General features: G+C 41.4%; 1 protein-coding gene across 1 annotated transcript in view; it reads left to right on the top strand.

Annotated features, from left to right (window-relative positions):
• Nucleotides 1-19,722, top strand: part of Polr3g (RNA polymerase III subunit G) — a 36,160-nt gene that overhangs the window by 13,005 nt on the left and 3,433 nt on the right. Inside the window, exons 3-7 of the mRNA XM_036207021.1 lie at nucleotides 1,597-1,726; nucleotides 8,383-8,442; nucleotides 10,946-10,996; nucleotides 11,882-11,964; nucleotides 17,249-17,395. Of these exons, the coding sequence (XP_036062914.1) occupies nucleotides 1,597-1,726; nucleotides 8,383-8,442; nucleotides 10,946-10,996; nucleotides 11,882-11,964; nucleotides 17,249-17,395 (471 nt within the window). The remainder of the gene's footprint in view (nucleotides 1-1,596; nucleotides 1,727-8,382; nucleotides 8,443-10,945; nucleotides 10,997-11,881; nucleotides 11,965-17,248; nucleotides 17,396-19,722) is intronic.

Here is a 19,722-nt window from a genome sequence, read left to right as displayed (position 1 = left end):
CCCCTCTGTTGTGATGTCCTCTGAGGCTGGGTGTCAGGTTATGCAGCGTACGAGACTGTCTGCATTTCGACCAGTTGTGGGTCTTTATAAGCACCTCTGTGGGCTGCAGAAAGAAGCTTCTGTCAGGAGAGCTGTATTTACCTGTGGGTATAAGGATAATTGTAATTAGAATACAATTAGGGATTGTGTTTGTCTGGGGAACTGGTAAGAGTAGGTTTTCTCCAGGGTCTAGAACCTCTTCAGCCATGAGTAGTTGGCTGGGTTTGCAGTATTAGGGCTGAATCTCCTCTTAATGAGTGGGCCTTACATCCAGTGGACAGCTGTTGACTACCCCCAAGTTAAAAGCGCCACGATTGCACCACTGGGGATACTTTGCCCCTGGGCCAGTCATTGTTGTTCATAGACTTCACAGCTGGGTGGGACTCCTGACTGCTTTTCTCCTTTGGCAGTTCCCACAGCACCCTCCAGCTCCACAGGAGCAAACCCACAGGGAGGGGACCTCTAGATGGTGTCGTCAGCACCTTAAAGCCCTGGGAGGCAGTGAGGGGCAATGGCTATACCCTGTGGGAGGCAGTGAGGGGCAGTGGCTATACTCTGTGGGAGGCAGTGAGGGGCAGTGGCTATAGCCTGTGGGAGGCAGTGAGGGGCAGTGGCTATAGCCTGTGGGAGGCAGTGGGGGCGTGGCTATAGCCTTGGGGGCGTGGCTATAGCCTGTGGGAGGCAGTGAAGGCCATGGCAATAGCCTATATTGTGTTGGGAGTGTCTTGGACACCCTGACCAGTGACTCAACCCACACCTGACACTGGGTTTTTTTAGTCTAGGGCTCTTGTGGGGAACATTATCCTGCATACTGTAACTATATATATGAACACACATATATACAAGCTTATAAATAGTGTCCCTATGGCTGTTGTACACATCCTTGGTGTCATTTATCTCTCCTTCCTCCCTCTCCCTCTGTAGTACCTTCTCCTTCCTACATCCTCAGGATGTAACTTCTGTTACCTAGTACACAGTAGTTGCTCAAGAAATAGTTTTGAATGCCTCAATAGATTCAGAACCCACCTTTGGAAATATACTGTATCTCTACCCTCTCCACCTATGTGCATCTTTACCATGTATGCTGGGAGCCCACTTCTTAATGAATATACACGTATGTTCGTATATTCATACAGAACATGCATATAAAAATTGTATGTGTGGAATCTTTGCCCTACCTCTCACATGAGAGTAAAGAAGGAAATGGGCTAAAAAGTTAGATTATAGAAGTTCAACATCTTTATTATTTTGTTTTCTTTAAAAATTTTTAAACACAGTTTTACATTGTAGCCTGTGCTGTCCTGGAACTCATTCTATAGCCCAGGATGGGCCTGAGTTGGAAGCCTTGAGTTGGGAGCCATAACCTCCCAAGTGCTGAGATTACAAGCGTGGACAGCCTCACCTATCTGGAAGCTCAGTAGCTTTTGAGTTGATTGTAAAGTTTAGTGCTTATGAGGCATAGTCTTTCCATAAAAGCATCCTTGTCTAGAATGTGGATAAAAGAAATACCAAAATTCTCAATTTATTTAAATAGGTTTTGTCTCTTAATGTATCTAGGATACAGATTACAAGCCAGTGCCCCTGAAAACAGGAGAAGATGAGGATTACATGCTGGCCTTGAAGCAGGAGCTAAGAGAGACGGTGAAGCGAATGCCTTATTTTATTGAGACCCCTGAAGAGAAACAAGGTGTGTATTGTGCTCTTCGTGAGGCAGCTTGGTACTAACAGATGAAGCAGGGTATGCAACCAGCTTGAGAAAATGACTTATCAGAAATGTTAAAAAGGATAAACATTCATATCTTTATTTATTTATTTGTTTGTTTGTTTGTTTGTTTATTATGTATGCAGCATGTTTGACTGCAGGCCATAAGAGGGCACCAGATCTCATTACAGATGGTTGTGAGCCACCATGTGGTTGTTGGGAATTGAACTCAGGACCTCTGGAAGAACAGTCAGTGCTCTTAACCTCTGAGCCATCTCTCTAGCCCCAAACATTAATATCTTATTGTATCTTTTCCTTCCATGAGTTTCTCTCTGCAAACTTACTCATAATACTTTGTATCTACCCTTTATAATGCAATAATATATTAGCCTTTTAAAATATACTTAGTAGTCTTAGAAAATATAACCTTATGGTCATGTTATTCCAGTTTTTATGTGGATAAAACATTAATTATCACTAATTTCCTGCTGATGAATAAAGTGTTTTTTCCTTTTTTTTTTTTTTTTTTGCTTAGCTATGTAACGCTGTGATTGTTGCCACTGTACATAACTTTTTACTGGATGCCTCTGATTACTGACAGTTTAGGCTAAGAAACTTCAAAAACCCTGATTTTCAGTTTATTGGTTATATTCTCATGACATAAAATATAAAATATGTGTTCACTCTCGATGTGGAGGCAGAGAAAGAATTACACTTTGAGCAGGCTCGGCCGTCTCAGGCTGGAAGGGGAAGAGGTTTTAGAGAAAGTGAGTCTCATGAGCAGTTCTTAAGTACAATAAAAATGTATTGATTGTTAGAGAGGTCAATATCATCTTTGCGTTCTTAAAACAGCATCATTAAAACATAAGGAATTCGTATAGTGTTGGCTCCTGCCCTTAGTGTTAAAGCTGCTCTTTTTTTTTCTTTCTAAGAGACTTACATTGGCTGCGTCAGAAAGGAAGTGTGTAGATGATGTTATTACGTGTCTTTATATATATGGATAGGTTTAATCTTGATGACTTATCTGCTTGAGCATATATAATGGTTTGATTAATTTTTACCTCAATAGAGTTATTTTTAACTTTCTTGATTCTGTTGCATATTTTTGTCTGGCTTTAAAAATAAAATAACATTTTATATATTTTTAAAAAGAACTAATAAATAATTATTTTTATTTTAAAAATCAGCCATACATGGTATACTTTCATCCTATTAAAATCTGACTTTTCTTTCGATAGAAGACATGTTTAGCTAATGGAATGTGTTTATTAAAATGCGTGTCTAACTGAAAAGTATCAGCTCACTCAAGCAGTTATGTGAGTGTTTCAGGTAGGGTCATTGTTTTAGTAACTGTTCTGTTGCTGTACGGAGCAAGGCAGCTTTTACAAGAAAACATTTTATTTTGGGGTTTGCTTACAGATTCAGAGAGTTAGGTCATGATCAGTAGGGTGGCAGGCAGACATGGTCCTGGGGCAGACATGGTGCTGGGGCAGTAGCCGAGAGCTCACCTCCCACCCCCAGTGACACACCTCCTCCTCCAGCTAGGCCACACCTCCTCCTCCAGCTAGGCCACACCTCCTCCTCCAGCTAGGCCACACCTCCTCCTCCAGCTAGGCCACACCTCCTCCTCCAGCTAGGCCACACCTCCTCCTCCTTTGCAGACTCCACTAACTGAGGACTGAGCCTTCAAACACGTGGCCTCTTAGGCCATTCTCACTCAAACCGCCACGGTCAGTAGGAACAGGTTATCAGTCTGTGGAGTAAGCAGTTTGAATCAGGATCAAGGGAACGCTTTGTCCTTAGGAACTATGTAATAAAATAGAAAAAGACATGTGCTTACGTGCTTAATCCCATATGAAAATTCTTATATGTAGGATTTTCCAAACTGATAGAAGTAAGAACTCTTCACATCATCCTATCTGCTCCTCTTTCCTGATATATGTTTTAAAAAGCACTATACAAATACACAAATACAGTTTTAATAAGGTGCATGCGTTCATATGTATGTGTAGGAACACACACAGCACAGCAGCCTCCTCTCTATTCATGGGTAATATGTTCCAGGACATATCCACAAAGGATGCCTGAAGCCACAGATAGTACCTAACCCTGTGTACCAGCACTATGATACTGTCGATAACTGACCTGTGACGTAAGGATGCTGGACAAAGGCATGATTCATACAGCATACTGTGCATATATTAATTGTAAATGCTCAGCCAATAGCTCAGGGTTATTACTAATTAGCTCTTACAATTTAAGTTGCCCATTTCTGTTATCTACATTCTGCCATGTGGTGTTACCTCTCTTTCATCTTGCACCCCCTTTTTCCTTTCTGTGTATCCTCTGACTCTGCCCTTCTTCCCAGTACCCTTGTCTGGTTTTCCAAAGTAATCTTATACTGTCCAGCTATTGGCCAGTCAGCTTTTTTATTAAACCAATCACAGCATAATTTACAGAGTGTACAGAAGGATTATCCCACAGCATGCATCTCTTAGTTTTCCTTTTATACCAACCAAACTATTACATCAGAGATTATTTTTGTGGTTTTTTTTTTTATGTTTGTTTGTTTGAAATAGGGTCTCACTATGTATCTCTGATGTCCCTGAAACTTACTGTGTTGACCAAGATGGCCTCAAACCCGAAGAGCTCTACCTCCCTGGGATTAAAGATATGTACCATTATATCTGACTTACATCAGTTTTTAAGAAAATATGAAATAAATTAGCAGAAACTTTCATCTTTTTATTTTAACACCCATTGAATAAAATTGAGAATTCAAAATTTTGTTTATCTCCTTGTAATGCCAAAGAAAGAAAAGTTACATAGGAAGATGTTTTACAATTATTAGATGAGTCAGAAAATAAATGCACAGAGGAGTGGAAGCTCCTTGCCCTTGATGGTAGGCAAAGAATATGAGCAAAATCACAGACTGAATCCCCAGATGACAAGACATTGGGTGATTGTCTCAGATACAAAAGTCAGTGAATATACAAATTTAATTCTTAGGAATTAAAAAAAAAATGCTTTCTTTATGCAGTATTTACTTTGAGAAGGATATCATCAGAGAATTTATAGGAATTTGATGTCTTGTTTGCTAAAATACATGTGACTGTATTTTTTTCTTTTTGATATTTATGCACCAAAATCTATCCTCTATGATTTGTAAATGGAGAAATACTGAAGCCAGAACCAAAGACAGAGACAGTGAGCAACAGAAGTAGATTATATAGAATTTTAAAAATTACTGATCACGCATGCTTGTCATGTTATGTAAAAAAAAAGAAAAAAAAAAGGAGATGATAAAGCCATTCCTATTCAGCAAAAGTGTGAGCCATCCAAGTTTTTTTCTTTGTTTGTTTGGGTTTTTTTTTGCCCCCCCCTTTTTTTTTGAGACGATTTCGTTGTGCAACAGTCCTGGCTGTCCTGGAACTCACTCTGTAGCCCAGGCTGGCCTCAAACTCAGAGATCCACCTGCCTCTGCCTCCCCAGTGCTGGGATTAAAGGCGTGTGCCACCACCGCTGCCTGGCTGCCAGTTTTTTGTTGTTGTTGTTATTGTTTTTAGCTTATTTATTTACTTGTTTCAGGTTTTACAAACTAGAGAACAAACTCTGGGTCTTGCATATGCTGGGCCAGTGCCGTACCCCTCAGCTGCGTCCCCAGCCTCACGAAGTATTGTTTTTATAAATACTGAATTTTAATTATGGAAGTATAAGAGCTAGAAATACAGGTGATGATTTTTGCAGAATCTATCAGAAATCCATCTGGAATCATTTAGATGATGTAAACATGAGAAAAGAACCACAAGCAATATATTAAAACTCATTAAAATACGTGTTTGAATTCTCAAGTCATGAGACAGGACCAAGCTACGAAATTGTCACAGAGTCTGTGAGCTCCTGTGAGCCCAGGTTAGTTGTTTCTGTGGGGTCTCTTGTGATGACTTTGACCCCCTGGCTCATAAACTCCTTCCTACCTCCCTTCACCTGGACTCCCAGAGCCCGGCCCAGTATTTGGTTGTAGACTCTGCATCTGTTTCCATCAGTTACTGGATAAAGGCTCTCTGACGACAATTGGAGTAGCCACCAATCTGATTACAGAAGATGACCAGTTCAGACTACATATCCTTATTGCTAGGAGTTTTAGCAGGTCTCATTGTAGATTTGTGGCAGTTCCCCTTACACGAGGCTTCTGCCTGACTCCAAAATGCCCCCCATATCAAGACATCTCTTTCAGTACTCCCTACTTCATCTACTCCCCAACCAGATCCCCACTTGCCCCAGTTCTACCCAGGAGATCTCTTCCTAGGGAAGTCCATGAGTCCCCATCCCCCCCCTTGGACCCTCATTGCTACCTAGCTTCTCTGGGGCTGTAGATTGTAGCATGGTTTTCCTTTACTTTACAGCTAATATCCATTTATGAGTGAGCACATACCATGTTTGTCTTTCTGGGTCTGCCTTCAAATTTCCTGATGTCATTGTTTTTAACAGCTGAATAATGCTCCATTGTGTAAATAAATGTACCACATTTTCTTTATCCATTCTTTGGTTGAGGAGCATCTAGTTTGATTCCAGATTCTGGCTATTATGAATAAAGCTGTTATGAACATAGTTCAGTAATGTGCTTGTGGTATGATTGAGCATCCTTTGGGTATATACTCAAGTGGTACAGCTAGGTCTTGAGGTAGATTGATTCCCAGTTTTCTGAGAAACCACCATATCAATATCCAAAAGTGGCTGTACAAGTTTGCACTCTCACTAGGATCAAGGAGTGTTCCCCTTGCTCCACATCCTCTCCAATATCAGTGTTTTTGATCTTAGCCATTCCGACTGGTGTAAGATGGTATCTCAGAGTTATGTTAATTTGCATTTCCCCTGATGGCTAAAGATGTTGAACATTTCTTTAAATGTATCTCAGCCATTTGAGATTCTTCTACTGAGAATTCTCTTTAGATCTGTATCCCATTTTAATTGGATTGTTTAGATTAAATTTTTTATACAATATATTTTGATTATGTTTTCCTCTTCCCCAACTTCTCCCAGCTCCTCCCAACCTCTCTACCTTCCCAAGTTTGTCCTTTCTCTTTCTCAAAAAAAACCCCACAACCAAGAAACAAAACCAAACCAAAACCAAAAAAACAAGAAACAGACAAACAAAAAACTCCCACAAAGACACAAAAAGAAAAATCATAACAAACAGATGAAAGATCAGTAAGACCCAAATGTTAAAACCAAACTGTAAGCACACAAAAGTACCAGTGAGTCCATTTTGTTTTGGCGAACTACTCCTGAGCATGGGGCCTGCCTTGGAGTGTGGTTGGTACACCTAGTGAGACTCCACAGGAGAAAACTGATTTCTCCCTTTGCCAGTGGGTAGCAATTACAAACATTTTCTTGGTTAGGGCTGGGATCCTATGTTTACTTTTCACTCTTAGGCCTGGAACCCCATGTGTCTTGAACCTGTGTAGACCCTGTGCATGCTGCCTCAGTCTCTGTGAGTTCGTATGTACATCAGTCCTGTTCTGTCTGGAAGACATTGTTTGCTTGGAGTCACCCATCACCTCTGGCTCTTCCAGTTGTCCTACCTCCTTTTCCTTGACTTTATCTAAGACAGAGGGGAGGAGCTTGCCAAAGACATCCCATTCAGGACTGAATGCTCACGTGTGTGTGTGTGTGTGTGTGTGTGTGTGTGCGTGTGTGTGTGTGTGTGCGCGCGTGTGTCACTTGTACACTGTCCAGTTATGGGTCTCCGCTAATTTATTGACTTCAAGAAGAACCTTTCTGATGGTGGCAGAGCGAGGCACTGATTATGGGTATAGCAGTATGTCATTACGAGTCATTTAATTGCTATCTGAACCTCTTTCACAGTGAGCCGTGCTTTCAAACATCTGTGCTTTGGTTCTGTTTTCCGAGTTGCGTTGCTTGTGGAAAGGGCAAGGGTTTTATCAGGGTTGCCCGGCAAAGCTGACAAATTAGAAGCAAGACACAGCCATGGCTCTGCTGATCTTGGCGCATTCAGGTGCTATCTGTATGTAGCACGCATCACCACATCTGTAGAGCTTTCAGTAGTTTGTAGAAGGCTTATAGCTGACACACTGTGTTCCCCAAACAGGTAGCCTCTTACCACACTCAGCTTCCCTACCTCTGTCCTTCTTCCCAGTTGGAAAAGTTGCCCGTTGAGGAACCTCACAAGCTGATTATGTGTAAATGAAATGCTAGAGGTGAGCCATCAGCCCCCATTCCACCGAGGTATCAATATACCACAGTTAGACTGAGTTGAAAGGTCGGAGGCTGGAGGCTACTTGCACAAGAACATAGAACACCCTGAGTAGATCTCTCTACCTTTGTGTGGGAGTGGCTTCCTGTCTCTGAGCCTTTGTGAATATCCTCACAGGCTAGGCTGGCTGTCTCTTTCTGAGACAGGTTCAAGGCTGGTGTTTCTAGTAGCTCACCCTTGCTCTTGCTGTATTTGTGACCATGTTACTGCGACTGAGCTTGTCAGTGTTGGTTCCGTTACATATGTTGTACACAAATGGAGGAAATATATGAGAATAAAAGACATTATCTAGGGAATAAGGTATTTTAAAGATGGCTTAAGTTTTTATGTTTCTAATGAGCGCTTTTTTTCTTTTCCCCCCTAGATGATATTGAAAGGTACAGTAAAAGATATATGAAGGTATACAAAGAAGAATGGATACCAGGTACTATAAAACAGACCATGTTAAAGCTTCATCTTAGTTTTTTTTTTTTTTATGTATGTGTTTGTGTGTGTCTACGCCATGTTTGTGAGGGTGCCATGGAGGCCAGAAGAAGGAGTGAGATGCCTTGGAGTTGCTGTCACTGGAGTCATAGGTGTTGTGGCTTGAAACTGAACTTTTGATGGGAAGCAAGTGCTCTTAACCTCTGAGCCATCTCTCCAGCCCCTTAAAGTACTTCTTAAAGACCACCTTCTCTATCACATACCACAAAAAATATATTGGGTTCTTAGGTGTTTTCTTTGTTTAAACTATAGGAAAGTAGAGTCTTCTTTTCCCTCCTGTAATTAATTGGTAATGAAAATCATTTGGAAACTAAGAAAAGATTTTTATACTGTAACAAGAATGTCTTGGGCTGGGAGGTGGTGGCGCAGCAGAGTACCAGGCCAGCCTGGTCTACAGAGTGAGTTCCAGGAAAGGCTCCAAAGCTACACAGAGAAACCCTGTCTCAAAAAAAAAAAAAAGTCTTGAAGTATGTTTTGTAGTTGTTATATATAGAGAGATATATAGATAGATAGATATAGTGTATATGTTATACATATAAAATATATGCTATATATGTAGAACACACACACACACACACACACACACACACACACACACACACACACACATGTATATTCCTGGTTGATTTTTAGAGTTTTCTTCTTGTTTGTTGAGACACCATTTACCCTATATAGTCCATGCCAGCCTAGAATTCCTGATCCTCCTGCCTCAGCTTCCTGAGTGCTTTGACTGTAGTGCTCTACCACACCAGGCCATTCTTTAGAGTTTAGGCTTTTTGCTCTGTTTTGTTGACAGGGTCTTTCCTAGGCTGACCTTTGACCCTTCTGTGTCTACTTCTGGCCTGCTTTATCACACCCAGTCCTATGTGGTGCTGGATGTTGAATTTAATGTTTCTCCGTGGTATGCGAGTACTCTTATCAACTGAGGTGCATCCCCAACCTGGATTTGAGACTTTCTAAGAAGAAAGTAAATGCCCAACTTGAAGGATATTTTAAACAAGCTCCTGAGTCTTTCTGTTATTCCAGGAGACATAGACACTAAGTTTTAGCTGCTTACATACTGTTTTAATAGAAACATACCTGACAGTTTGTATTAGCATTCAGAAGTATTACAATCGACAGGATGGAGGGGCTTCAGAGGAAACATCATTCAACCAGTTTACTTTGTAAACAGTAAACGGTTGCCATAGAAATGAACTGATCTGTCAGGTCTCTTGGAAACGGCACTGTCCGTCAGGATGTCACCCTTTTGTTTCTCTGATGGCAGTGTTCATAGACACTGCCCTTCGGAAAATGTGCAAATGTCGTCAACTACATTGTCACTTTCCCAGGGTAGAGTGTGTGCTTTTCCTGGTTGATCTGAAGCTGTGGGATAGGGTGCAACTCTCTCCCAGTCATTCTTTTTACATGCTTTCTCGTGATCTGAAACTAAAATATATTAAAAGCAAAATTTATCACTGCAGGAAAATGATGAACGTTTTCACAAATACACTGACATTCCTTTATTAGCAGCCAATATCTTTAAATATTTTTTTAATATTTCAGATTTTTTAATTTATGTGTTTGTGTTGTGTGCACATGTGTATGTGTGTGTATTTACACAAGTGTATAGGTGATGCCTTAGGAGGCCAGAAGAGGGCATCAGCTCTCCTGGAGCTGGAGTTACATGTGACTGTGAGCCCCCTGGCATGGGAGCTGTAGACTGACTCAGGTCCTCTGGAAAAACAGGAAGTGCTCTTACCACCGAGCCATCTCTCCAGCCCCTTTCAATCTGTGTTTACATAGCTTCAGTTTTATGTTTATCTGTATTATTAAAAATTAAAAATGGGGGTAAGGATTGTAGAATACTTGCCTAGCATATATGAGGCCTTATGAGACCCCCAAGTTCAATTCCTAGCACCCTTCACAAATTAAAAGAAAGTAAATAATTCAAGGAATTGTTTAGTTAGTGCAACTGAAAGTCATTTATTGGAGAGAATTTACATATTCACAACTACTAATATTTTAATTCAAAATTTTCAAGTAATTATTGAAATTATTTTATGTTATATATATTGGGGTTGATTACATCCCTTAACTTTTGAAAAAAAAATTGTTACATAATATGTAGCAATAGACAACTTACAAAATACAAAGTAGCCAAATAATATTTAACAGAAACAGTTGTGATCTTGATCTTAACATCCACAAGGAGTTTCCAGAAGATTTCTTTCCAAGACACTGTATTGCAGTATTTCAAAGCAGTTTGATGAGCTCTTTTTCTTTACAGGAGACACTGTGTTATTGTGCATTCTATGTTAGTGTGTTGGTATGTTCCAGGCTATACAGTCAGACACTAAGAAATGTTGCAGTCTTTGCATGAGTAGCTGCCATTATGTTCTTTACGTAGGTCCAGAGCCACCAAGGAAACTAAGACGTTTCTACTCTTTCTTTTGTACACACAGACTGGAGAAGACTTCCGAGAGAGATGATGCCAAGGAAAAAGTGCAAAAGAGGTACTGACTGACTGGAAACGATTCCTCTGAAACTGTTAGTGCAGAAGTCAGTCTGAAGTTATCCTCAGCACTGTAGAATCTTTTTCCCGAAGAATGTCTGGCATTTGCATTATTTTACTGGAGATTGGTTGCTACTGACGTTTTGAACCTTCTATTTTCTTGAATTAGTCTCTTTGACAGTTGTTTGATTTCGTCAAAGAACTGTGATCATTCCTTGTTATCATGAAAAAGTTTTATAGTTTATAAAAATTTGTTGGTGACTGGCGGAATCTTCATATGAAGTAATGCTCTATTCCCTGCTGTTTTAGAGTAACCTAAAAATGAAATATTTTACTTAGAGTAAACTAATTACAGGTCCCAACGCTGTTGAAACATTTCCTTTCGTGTATGTGACGTGGCAGTAAAGCATTCCCATCTTCCCTTGTGAAGACAGGTCTCGTGCCCATCAAGTGCAAGCTCTTTCCTAGCCTCACACTCTGAGCCAGTGCAGGGTACCCGTACTTCTGTTCGCTTCACAGCTGCTAGGCGCTGGCTGGGTTACATCGACTCCCCTGAGGAGTGATGGGAAGCCCTGGCAGGACCTCCACCTGTTATTCTGGAGCATCAGTCTGGCGTCACCTTAGAGCAGATTTTCTCCCTAATGATAATAATTGTGAGACTGATGTTTCAGTACTTAGTTAACATATACCCGGCTGTAGTCGTTAAAACTATCGTGCGAGGTGATTTAAATTTGTTTCCAGCTCAGTGAGGTGGGGTGATTTTGTGGGAGGAGCTTAATTTACGAAATGTCTCGGGTGCCTGGTATGGAGAGTGCTGCAGGAGGAGAGCTCGGGGACCCAGCTGTGCCTCTGGAATATCAGTTAACAGCTGGTTGTTTTGTTGCAGCGAACCCCAAATCCAAAACGGCCAAAGCTGCAGACAGAGGTCCTTCACTCACTAATTCTGCAGATGTGTTGAAAAAAATTGAGGTAAGGTTATAGTTACAAACAGAAACTGGAAAAAAAAAAATCAAAGGCTACCGACTTCCCCTCAAGTGCCTACCTGAAGATTTCAATCAGAGTCCAGAACAGATGTTACAAGTGGCTGAGGATACTAATCTAAGGGATATCAAATGAATCGAAGTACACTGTGTTCTTTAGTCCATTCACTTTATTCTTCTAAGTCAGCTCTATCTATACAGTTTCTTTTCTGTTCTCATACTTAGCTCCTCTCGGTCCCTCCTGCTCTTCTCTCATCTCTATCTAGTTCTTTCCGCCTTCGTCCTCATCTGTATTCTTCTCCATCAATTCCCCCCAGTGCTCTCAGAGAACCAGGATATATACCCGAACAGTAATTCTTTGGCAAAGCAACTCAAGGCTTGAAGTTTTCAGGGACATAGAAAGAGGTGATAAGGATCAACACTTAAAGCAATAAATGTCAGCTTCCAATTACAACCCAAATGGTGAGTGACTAGATGGGACTTCTCTGGTAGGGTCAACTAAAGGCTAAGATCAATTAGGGGATTCTAGGAACAGCACCTGGCTGAGGAGGAATTAAAACTTAATTTGCACAAGGAAGAAGCTTGGCGCCTATCACCTGCCTGGCCTTGACAATCTCCTTGGGTCAGTGGGAACTAACTACTCAGTAACTAGCAAATGGCTAAACCATCATCCCAGTAATCTGAGTAGTAAATCTCTTAAATTAGGGTCTTGTGTAAATAACCCAGGGTGAAGGTAAGGAGTTGAGGATTTAATTGCTAGTGGTTCTTTTCTCTAGCTGTGGGTGAGATGAGCTAATGTTTATCTATGTGCAGTTTTGTCCTTGGAAAAGGGTATATCTTAGCTGAAATACTTTTGTCTGGAGAATGGCCCTGGCCAGATTTATGTTAATAAAAAATAAACACAGCTGGGGACAGTTACGCAATTACCCCAAATGTATAGGGAAAGTTGTGCCCAAGATTGAGATGCAATCATGAGATTACATGTACATATAACATGAGAATGCACGGTAAATAGGGAGAGTCATGCTGTTATTGCCCAAGAAGTTTACAACTAGAGACAGCCAGTTCATTCAAAAGGCAGATTCTATAACACCTTGTGTGATGGGTCCTCTAACAGAACCCTTAGTTCTGAACTCTAGTTGTCACCTGCTGTATACTCCATAGACTTTTGCTACCATTGGCTCTCAATAAAAGGCCATACTTCTTCCTTTGCCTCTCAGCCTCTCTTTTTAATCATGGGAGTGGCAGAGGAGAGGCCAGCACTTAAGTTAGGTGTGGAGGAGAGAGCCCCCTGTGGTGGAGCACACATGGCCCTTGCCTTACCATCTCTCCTGTGCCTTCCTTTCTTTTCTTCTTCCTTTTTAAGCATCACCCACACTCCCAGGCCTTCTTTTTACCGTATCCTTAACTCCCCCTTGTATTCGATGGGGGCATGGGGGAGGGGAGAGTTCATGAAGCACTGGCATAATTAAATGGAATTCTTTAGAAAAGTCTTCTTTCTTCCTTGGTCAATATACATGTTCTGCCCCTCCCCCTAGTGCTTTGCAGTATATATAGAAGCAACCTACCTGTCTGCTATGTACATGCTCTTCAGGACAGAGTAAGCAAAGCTGGTATTCTGTGGAACTTAATTTTCTAGCATTAAGCAAAGTAAACAAAATTTAGGTTAGTATTTTAAAACTATGTTTTCTCATTCTTGCCCATATTGTTTATTTTCTTTGTTGTTAACTCCAAAGCTATGCATTTCTTATATATATCTTTTCAGATACTTTATGTGTCTGAGTGTTTTGGCTGCACGTATATCTATGCATCACATGAGTACCAGGTGTCCATCAGGGTTAAGATCCCCTGGGATTGGAGTTATGAAACCTGGGTCCTCTGCAAGAGCGACAGGGCTCTTAAATGCTGAGCCAAGTACCCAGCCTGAGTTCCCCCTTTTAGTAACAAAGGTAGCATGTCACACTTCTGCATTTCTTTTTTTTTTTTTTTTTGGTTTTCGAGACAGGGTTTCTCTGTGTAGCTTTGCACCTTTCCTGGATCTCGCTCTGTAGCCCAGGCTGGCCTCGAACTCACAAAGATCCGCCTGCCTCTGCCTCTGCCTCCCAAGTGCTGGGATTAAAGGTGTGTGCCACCACTGCCTGGCTCAATTCTGCATTTCTATTTTATTACTTAGTAAAATGTCATGAACATGGTTCCATATCCAACTGTACAGAGCTCCCTCATTCTTTGGCAGCCCTGTTAGAATGAACCATAGTTATTTAATAAGTTCATTAATCCTCTACTGAAGAATATTGTTTCTTCTAATGTTTTGCTATTATAAGTAATACTGTGACTTTATAATAGGAGTGTCATTTCACATGAGTAGTTTTTAGAAGTGGGACTGTTGGGCCAATTATTTTATGTATTGTATAAAACAGTTGATGATTGACGGCCGCATTGATCTCCACATACTGTGTACTCCCTGGTATTTGCATTGATGATGGTAGTTACAGCAACAGTTCCTGGGAACTTGTACATACCAGGCAATTTGATGAGCTCTTTATATACACTCTGTCCTGAAGAGCACGTACGTAGCAGACAGGTAGGTTGTCTTATTCCTTACAGGAGAAAGTCAACGTTTCACCAATGCTCCTGCTGACCTCTTTGGCACATCTACTGGATGGAAAGCTGCTGGTTTTACTGATTTAGTTTTTGTATAGTAGTTGAGCTGGGTGATAATATGTCTAAAATATAAAATCTGGAAGATCAATGAAGGATAGTAATAACTGTCAGGTTAAATGAGGTAGAATTTATGGACCACAAACCCTGCCTGCTCATAAAGTTTGGAGTTCTGTAAGATGCACGTCAAGTGCTGCATGTGGTTTCTCCTCAGGACAAGCTGCTTCCTTGTTACTTAAATTTACCACCTTTTCCAGAACATTCTAAACATAGAGTCCTTAGTGTGTTTACAGTTGTAACAGAGCAATGGTTGTTTCTGGTTATCGCCAACAAAAGCAGCATCACATTTTATTATTACAACATTTCTGGATGGAGGTAGCAAGCAGCATTAGGTTCAAGTCTTACACGCAATCCTGTGGCAGCAAAGTAAGACACACACCTTACTTCTGCATCACACCAGGGAGGCTCCTTGCGTGCATGGTGTCTGAGCTGGAAGACTTGTTCTGGGTCTGCATCTTAACTCTTTTCGAGAGGTCTGTGTTATATCAGTCCTTTTCTCCTTAAACCAATAGAGTAAGCCTGAGTAGTAACATCTCACCCCGGCAGAGAAAACAGAGGCTCCTAAATGGGAGCCTTTGGCTTGTTGAAAAGAATGACATAATGACTCAGTATGTGTCCTTGACCATAGTGAAAGTCATATACCTCTTTTAACTCAGTTTGCTGAAGTACTTTATGGGTTTGACTTGGGTGTAAAAATAAAGATAAAGCTATTTGCTTAAAGCTGTTTGATTTGGCAACAATGGAAATACAGATTCTCTGGTCCTTACAGCACATTGCATGAATGCTGTATTTTTGAAAATACAGGTTTGTTTTTGTTTTTATAAAACGATTTTGTTTCTAATTTTAAAATAATTAGTGGCTTCTTTTTTCAGATAACAGAATATACTTTTCACAGAGTAAAATAAATAGAGCATTCCAGCTCCATTATGATTGAGTTTAGCTGTAGGCTTTGTTACTTACGATCTAGTTAAAATAGGAAAGACACAATATCATATATTAATATTAGTATAGCCATTTTTTAATTAATATTAGTATAGCATCATATGTGTATATGTGTTTCTCAGATGTTTCAAAAGGTTTGTGAAAATTTTGTTCACTTGGAATTTTCCAAGAATACTGCCAGTTGGGAAACTGTACACTTGATATCATTGTAATAACTGTCAAGGCAACACAAGGTTTGTTATCACGGAAAACCATCCTGTGAGTGTGGTCGTCTTGGTTTTAATTTGTTCTGCCTGAGTGAAGTGAATTGCCGGCAAGATAGCTTGAAATTTATTTTAAAATTGAGAGTTATGAGCTTGAGAGATGGCTCAGATGAAGCATTTCCTGTGCAGGCATGACTTGAGCTCCAGGCATGCACATGCAAGCCAGGTGGGCCCGGCAGCTACCTGATATCCCAGCACCTGGGAGACAGAGCAGGGATCCCTAAGGCAAGCAGAGGGCTGGCACAATAGCCAAAACCTGTTTTAATAAATTAAATGAGTGCAACTGAGGAAGATATCTAATATCAGTTTCCAGTCTCCACAGGCATGTCCACACACATGAGCGCATTAATATGCCCCCGTGCATTCACACACACATAGACATTCAAAATTAATTCATTTAAATTGGGTCTGTTCAATGTGGTCTTTTCTTTGCCTTTGCCTTTCTTCATTTCAAATTGGAATTAAAAGAATTTTTTTTTTTTTTTGAGCTGAGGATCGAACCCAGGGCCTTGGGCTTGCTAGGTGAGCTAAATCCCCAACCCACAAGAATTTTTAAAGTAAACATTTAGGGAGTTAAAGAAGAGCTAAGCTGTAGTTACTCTGGATGTAAAATATGTCTTCTGTTCATGAATAATCGACGAAGTCTTAGAGATGGGGCGTCCTACACATCAACTTATTAATTACTCTTCTAATTACTGCTCTTGTGAAGCCTTAATTATGATGCAAAACCATTATTGTGCCCGTCTCACAGAAAACCTGTGAAATTCTGTCCCTTATGTAAAGTGAGGGTCGTCCAACGTAGTGAATTGATAGCGACAGTATTAAAAATGGGTCACCTTTGTCAGTTAAAAACGGTGGTACTGAGGTCTTTATAAAGTTGCAGCATGGTGACTTTTCAAGAACCATCCAGCAGTCAAGGCTTCCCAACTCCAATTCTCTTCCTTATTTCTAGAATTGCTCATAATGGCTGGTGTCTTCCGTGACATGTGTTCTAATCCCCCTTTCACAACCTTCCAGATGTATCCGGAAGCAGAAATTCTTGGGCATGGGAAGTAGTGCACGACAGAGGAGATGGGAAGGGGATCAACGAAGCCATGTTACCCACTTTAGGAGGAGGGAAGATAGGAACCATGACAAGAAAGCATTGTGCATTAGAATTCTAACCCCGGTCAGCAAGGGCCAGCGATTAAGGACAAAGCTGAAGAACGGGCAGGGACGTGACAGCATGGTGGCTGACCTCCTTGAGCACACTCGGTTGACCTAAAATGATCCATAACTCCTCTCTTTGGGCTGGGTGTGTACGTCAGAGAATAATGTTCCCACGGGAACTAACGGCTCTCGCTTCGCCAGGAACTAGAGCGGAGAGGGGACGCTGAGAGATCGGATGAAGAAAATGAGAAGGAAGAGAGCAAAGAGAAGAACAAAGATGGCGACGAGGACGACGAGGATGATGAGGACGCAGAGCAAGAGGAGTACGATGAAGAGGAACAAGAGGAGGTAAAAGTCTGAGGACCATAAGAGAGCTGCTCACTGACCCCAGAGATTATCCATGGCCTGTAATGCCAGTCAGCGAACAAAACCATGCCCTAATCCTAGCAAACTCAAGAATGAGGAGGGGTGCGGGGAGAGGGGTGGGGTTTGAGGAGCTGGGCATACATGGTAAGACCCTGTCACAAAAACAGAAGCCCAAGTTTATAGAAACAAAAATACATCCTTACCACCGGCATCGGTTGCTTGATGGATAAGGATAATAATACCAAATTAAACCCAGGAGATAAAAGTAACTCCATTGACAGTTTCTGCGGGTAAGGAGTTAGAAAACTGGTAAGAAGAGGGCCCTTCATACTTGCCAACATAAACGTGTAAGGTAGCAGTTGAGGTACTGAAGGGCTGAGGCACGTACGTCTAGAAGGAGATCCCTGCAGGGCCATCATGTCTCAAATACCCAGGTTCCCGTGGACAGAAGCAGTGTGACAGTGGCTGCCTGGGTGTTGGGAAACTTGGTTGCTTCTTCTATTTCTTGCCCCTTTTTTGTGCTATCCATCATTCTCTTCTTTTTGCTCTTTTGAGTATCAGCAATCTTCAGGACTATTTAATGTATTGAATCTCTCCGGTTGCTGGCGTCCTTGCCCATAGTTACTTCTTAACATCTGGCTGCTCTTTCTTTGTCACTCAGCATACAGTGATTTTTACTTTGAAGTGTATCCTTGATTTCTGCTTGACCACGAGACTACAAGGATAAGAGGTGACTCTCCCCTCATGGAGATCATTCTACAGAGGAGACAAACAAGAAAGGCAGTAGTTATAATACAGTGAATAATTCTGTGGTGTAGAACAGGATGCTATAAAGCACAAACCAGGCACGTGCTCCGAATTTCAGTATTTGCGAGATGGGGTCGGGAGGATCAGGAGTTCAAGGCCAGCCTGAACCCCTGTGCCCCACAACAAAGTAAGGTGATTTGTAAGATCTAGAGTTGGTGACATCAAGAGGAGGAGACAGACTTGCAGAGAAGGCCTGCAGGTGACGACAGCCGAGTGTTCCTGTCACTGACTGGCTAAGTCAGCAGGGCTCGAGGAGACTCTATGGAGAGAGGAGGATAGAAAGGGCCACAGTGGGGTTCACTAGGGTCTTGAATGACAGGCTGAGAAATCTGACTTTATCTTTCCATGCTCTGGTAAGCCACTAAAGGATTTTTAATGTGAAATGTTAATTATAATTGCATTTTAGAAAGCCCACTTGCCTACCTTGGATCATATTTGAACATTTCTTACCAAAGCTGTTGGTGAGTTTACTCCTTAAAAATGGTTCAGTGATGGTGGCACGCACTTTAGTCCCAGCACTCTGGAGGCAGAGCCAGGCGGATCTCTGTGAGTTCGAGTCCCACCTGATATACAGAATGAGATCTAGGATAGGCACCAAAGCTACACAGAGAAACCCTGTCTCGAAAAACCAATAAAAGAAAAAGAAAAAAAAAATGGTTCAGTGAAACAAACAAACAAAAAAGAGCCGGGCGGTGGTGGCGCTCGCCTTTAGTCCCTGCAGCCTTTAGTCCCTGCACTCGGGAGGCAGAGGCAGGCGGATCTCTGTGAGTTCAAGGCCAGAGTGAGAGCTAGGATAGGCACCAAAGCTACACAGAGAAACCCTGTCTCGAAAAACCAAAAAAAGAAAAAGAAAAAAAAAAGGTTCAGGGGCTAGAGAGATGGCTCAGTGGTTAAGAGCATTGACTGCTCTTCCATAGGACCTGGATTCAAGTCCCAGCACCCACATGGCAGCTCTCAACTGTCTGTAACTCAAAATCTGACATCCTTACATAGTGAATACATGCAGCAAAACACCAATGCAAATAAAATAAAAATAAATAAATTATTTTTATAAAAAAAGGTTCAGTGAGTAAAGGTGCTTGCCACCAAGCCTGATGAGTTTAATCCCCAGAACTCACATGGAAAAGGAGAGAATGGACTTGGAAGATGTCCTTTGACTTCCCCATGAACATCATGGCATGCATGCATGCATGCTCCCCACCCACACACACAATCAGTCAATCAATCAGTCAATCAACCAATAAATGTTAGTTATGAAAATACATGATAATGTATGGAACCATTTCTGGTTGTCACAACAGGTATATTGGGGAGGTATTATTAAGTTTGGATGGTAGATGACAGTATTCCAGACAAAGCTGACTTTATAATACTCCTTCATTTGGGGTGTGTGTGTGTGTGTGTGTGTGTGTGTGTGTGTGTGTGTGTATGTGTGTGTGTGTAGAAAGAGAGATCTGCTCTGTTGGCAGCTTTTTTGGAACTCACAATACAGCACAGGGTGG

This window comes from Onychomys torridus, chromosome 15, assembly GCF_903995425.1.
Source record: "Onychomys torridus chromosome 15, mOncTor1.1, whole genome shotgun sequence".
Classification (NCBI taxonomy): domain Eukaryota; kingdom Metazoa; phylum Chordata; class Mammalia; order Rodentia; family Cricetidae; genus Onychomys; species Onychomys torridus.
Note: the sequence above shows the minus strand (reverse complement) of the source record. Positions and strands in the feature narration are given on the sequence as shown.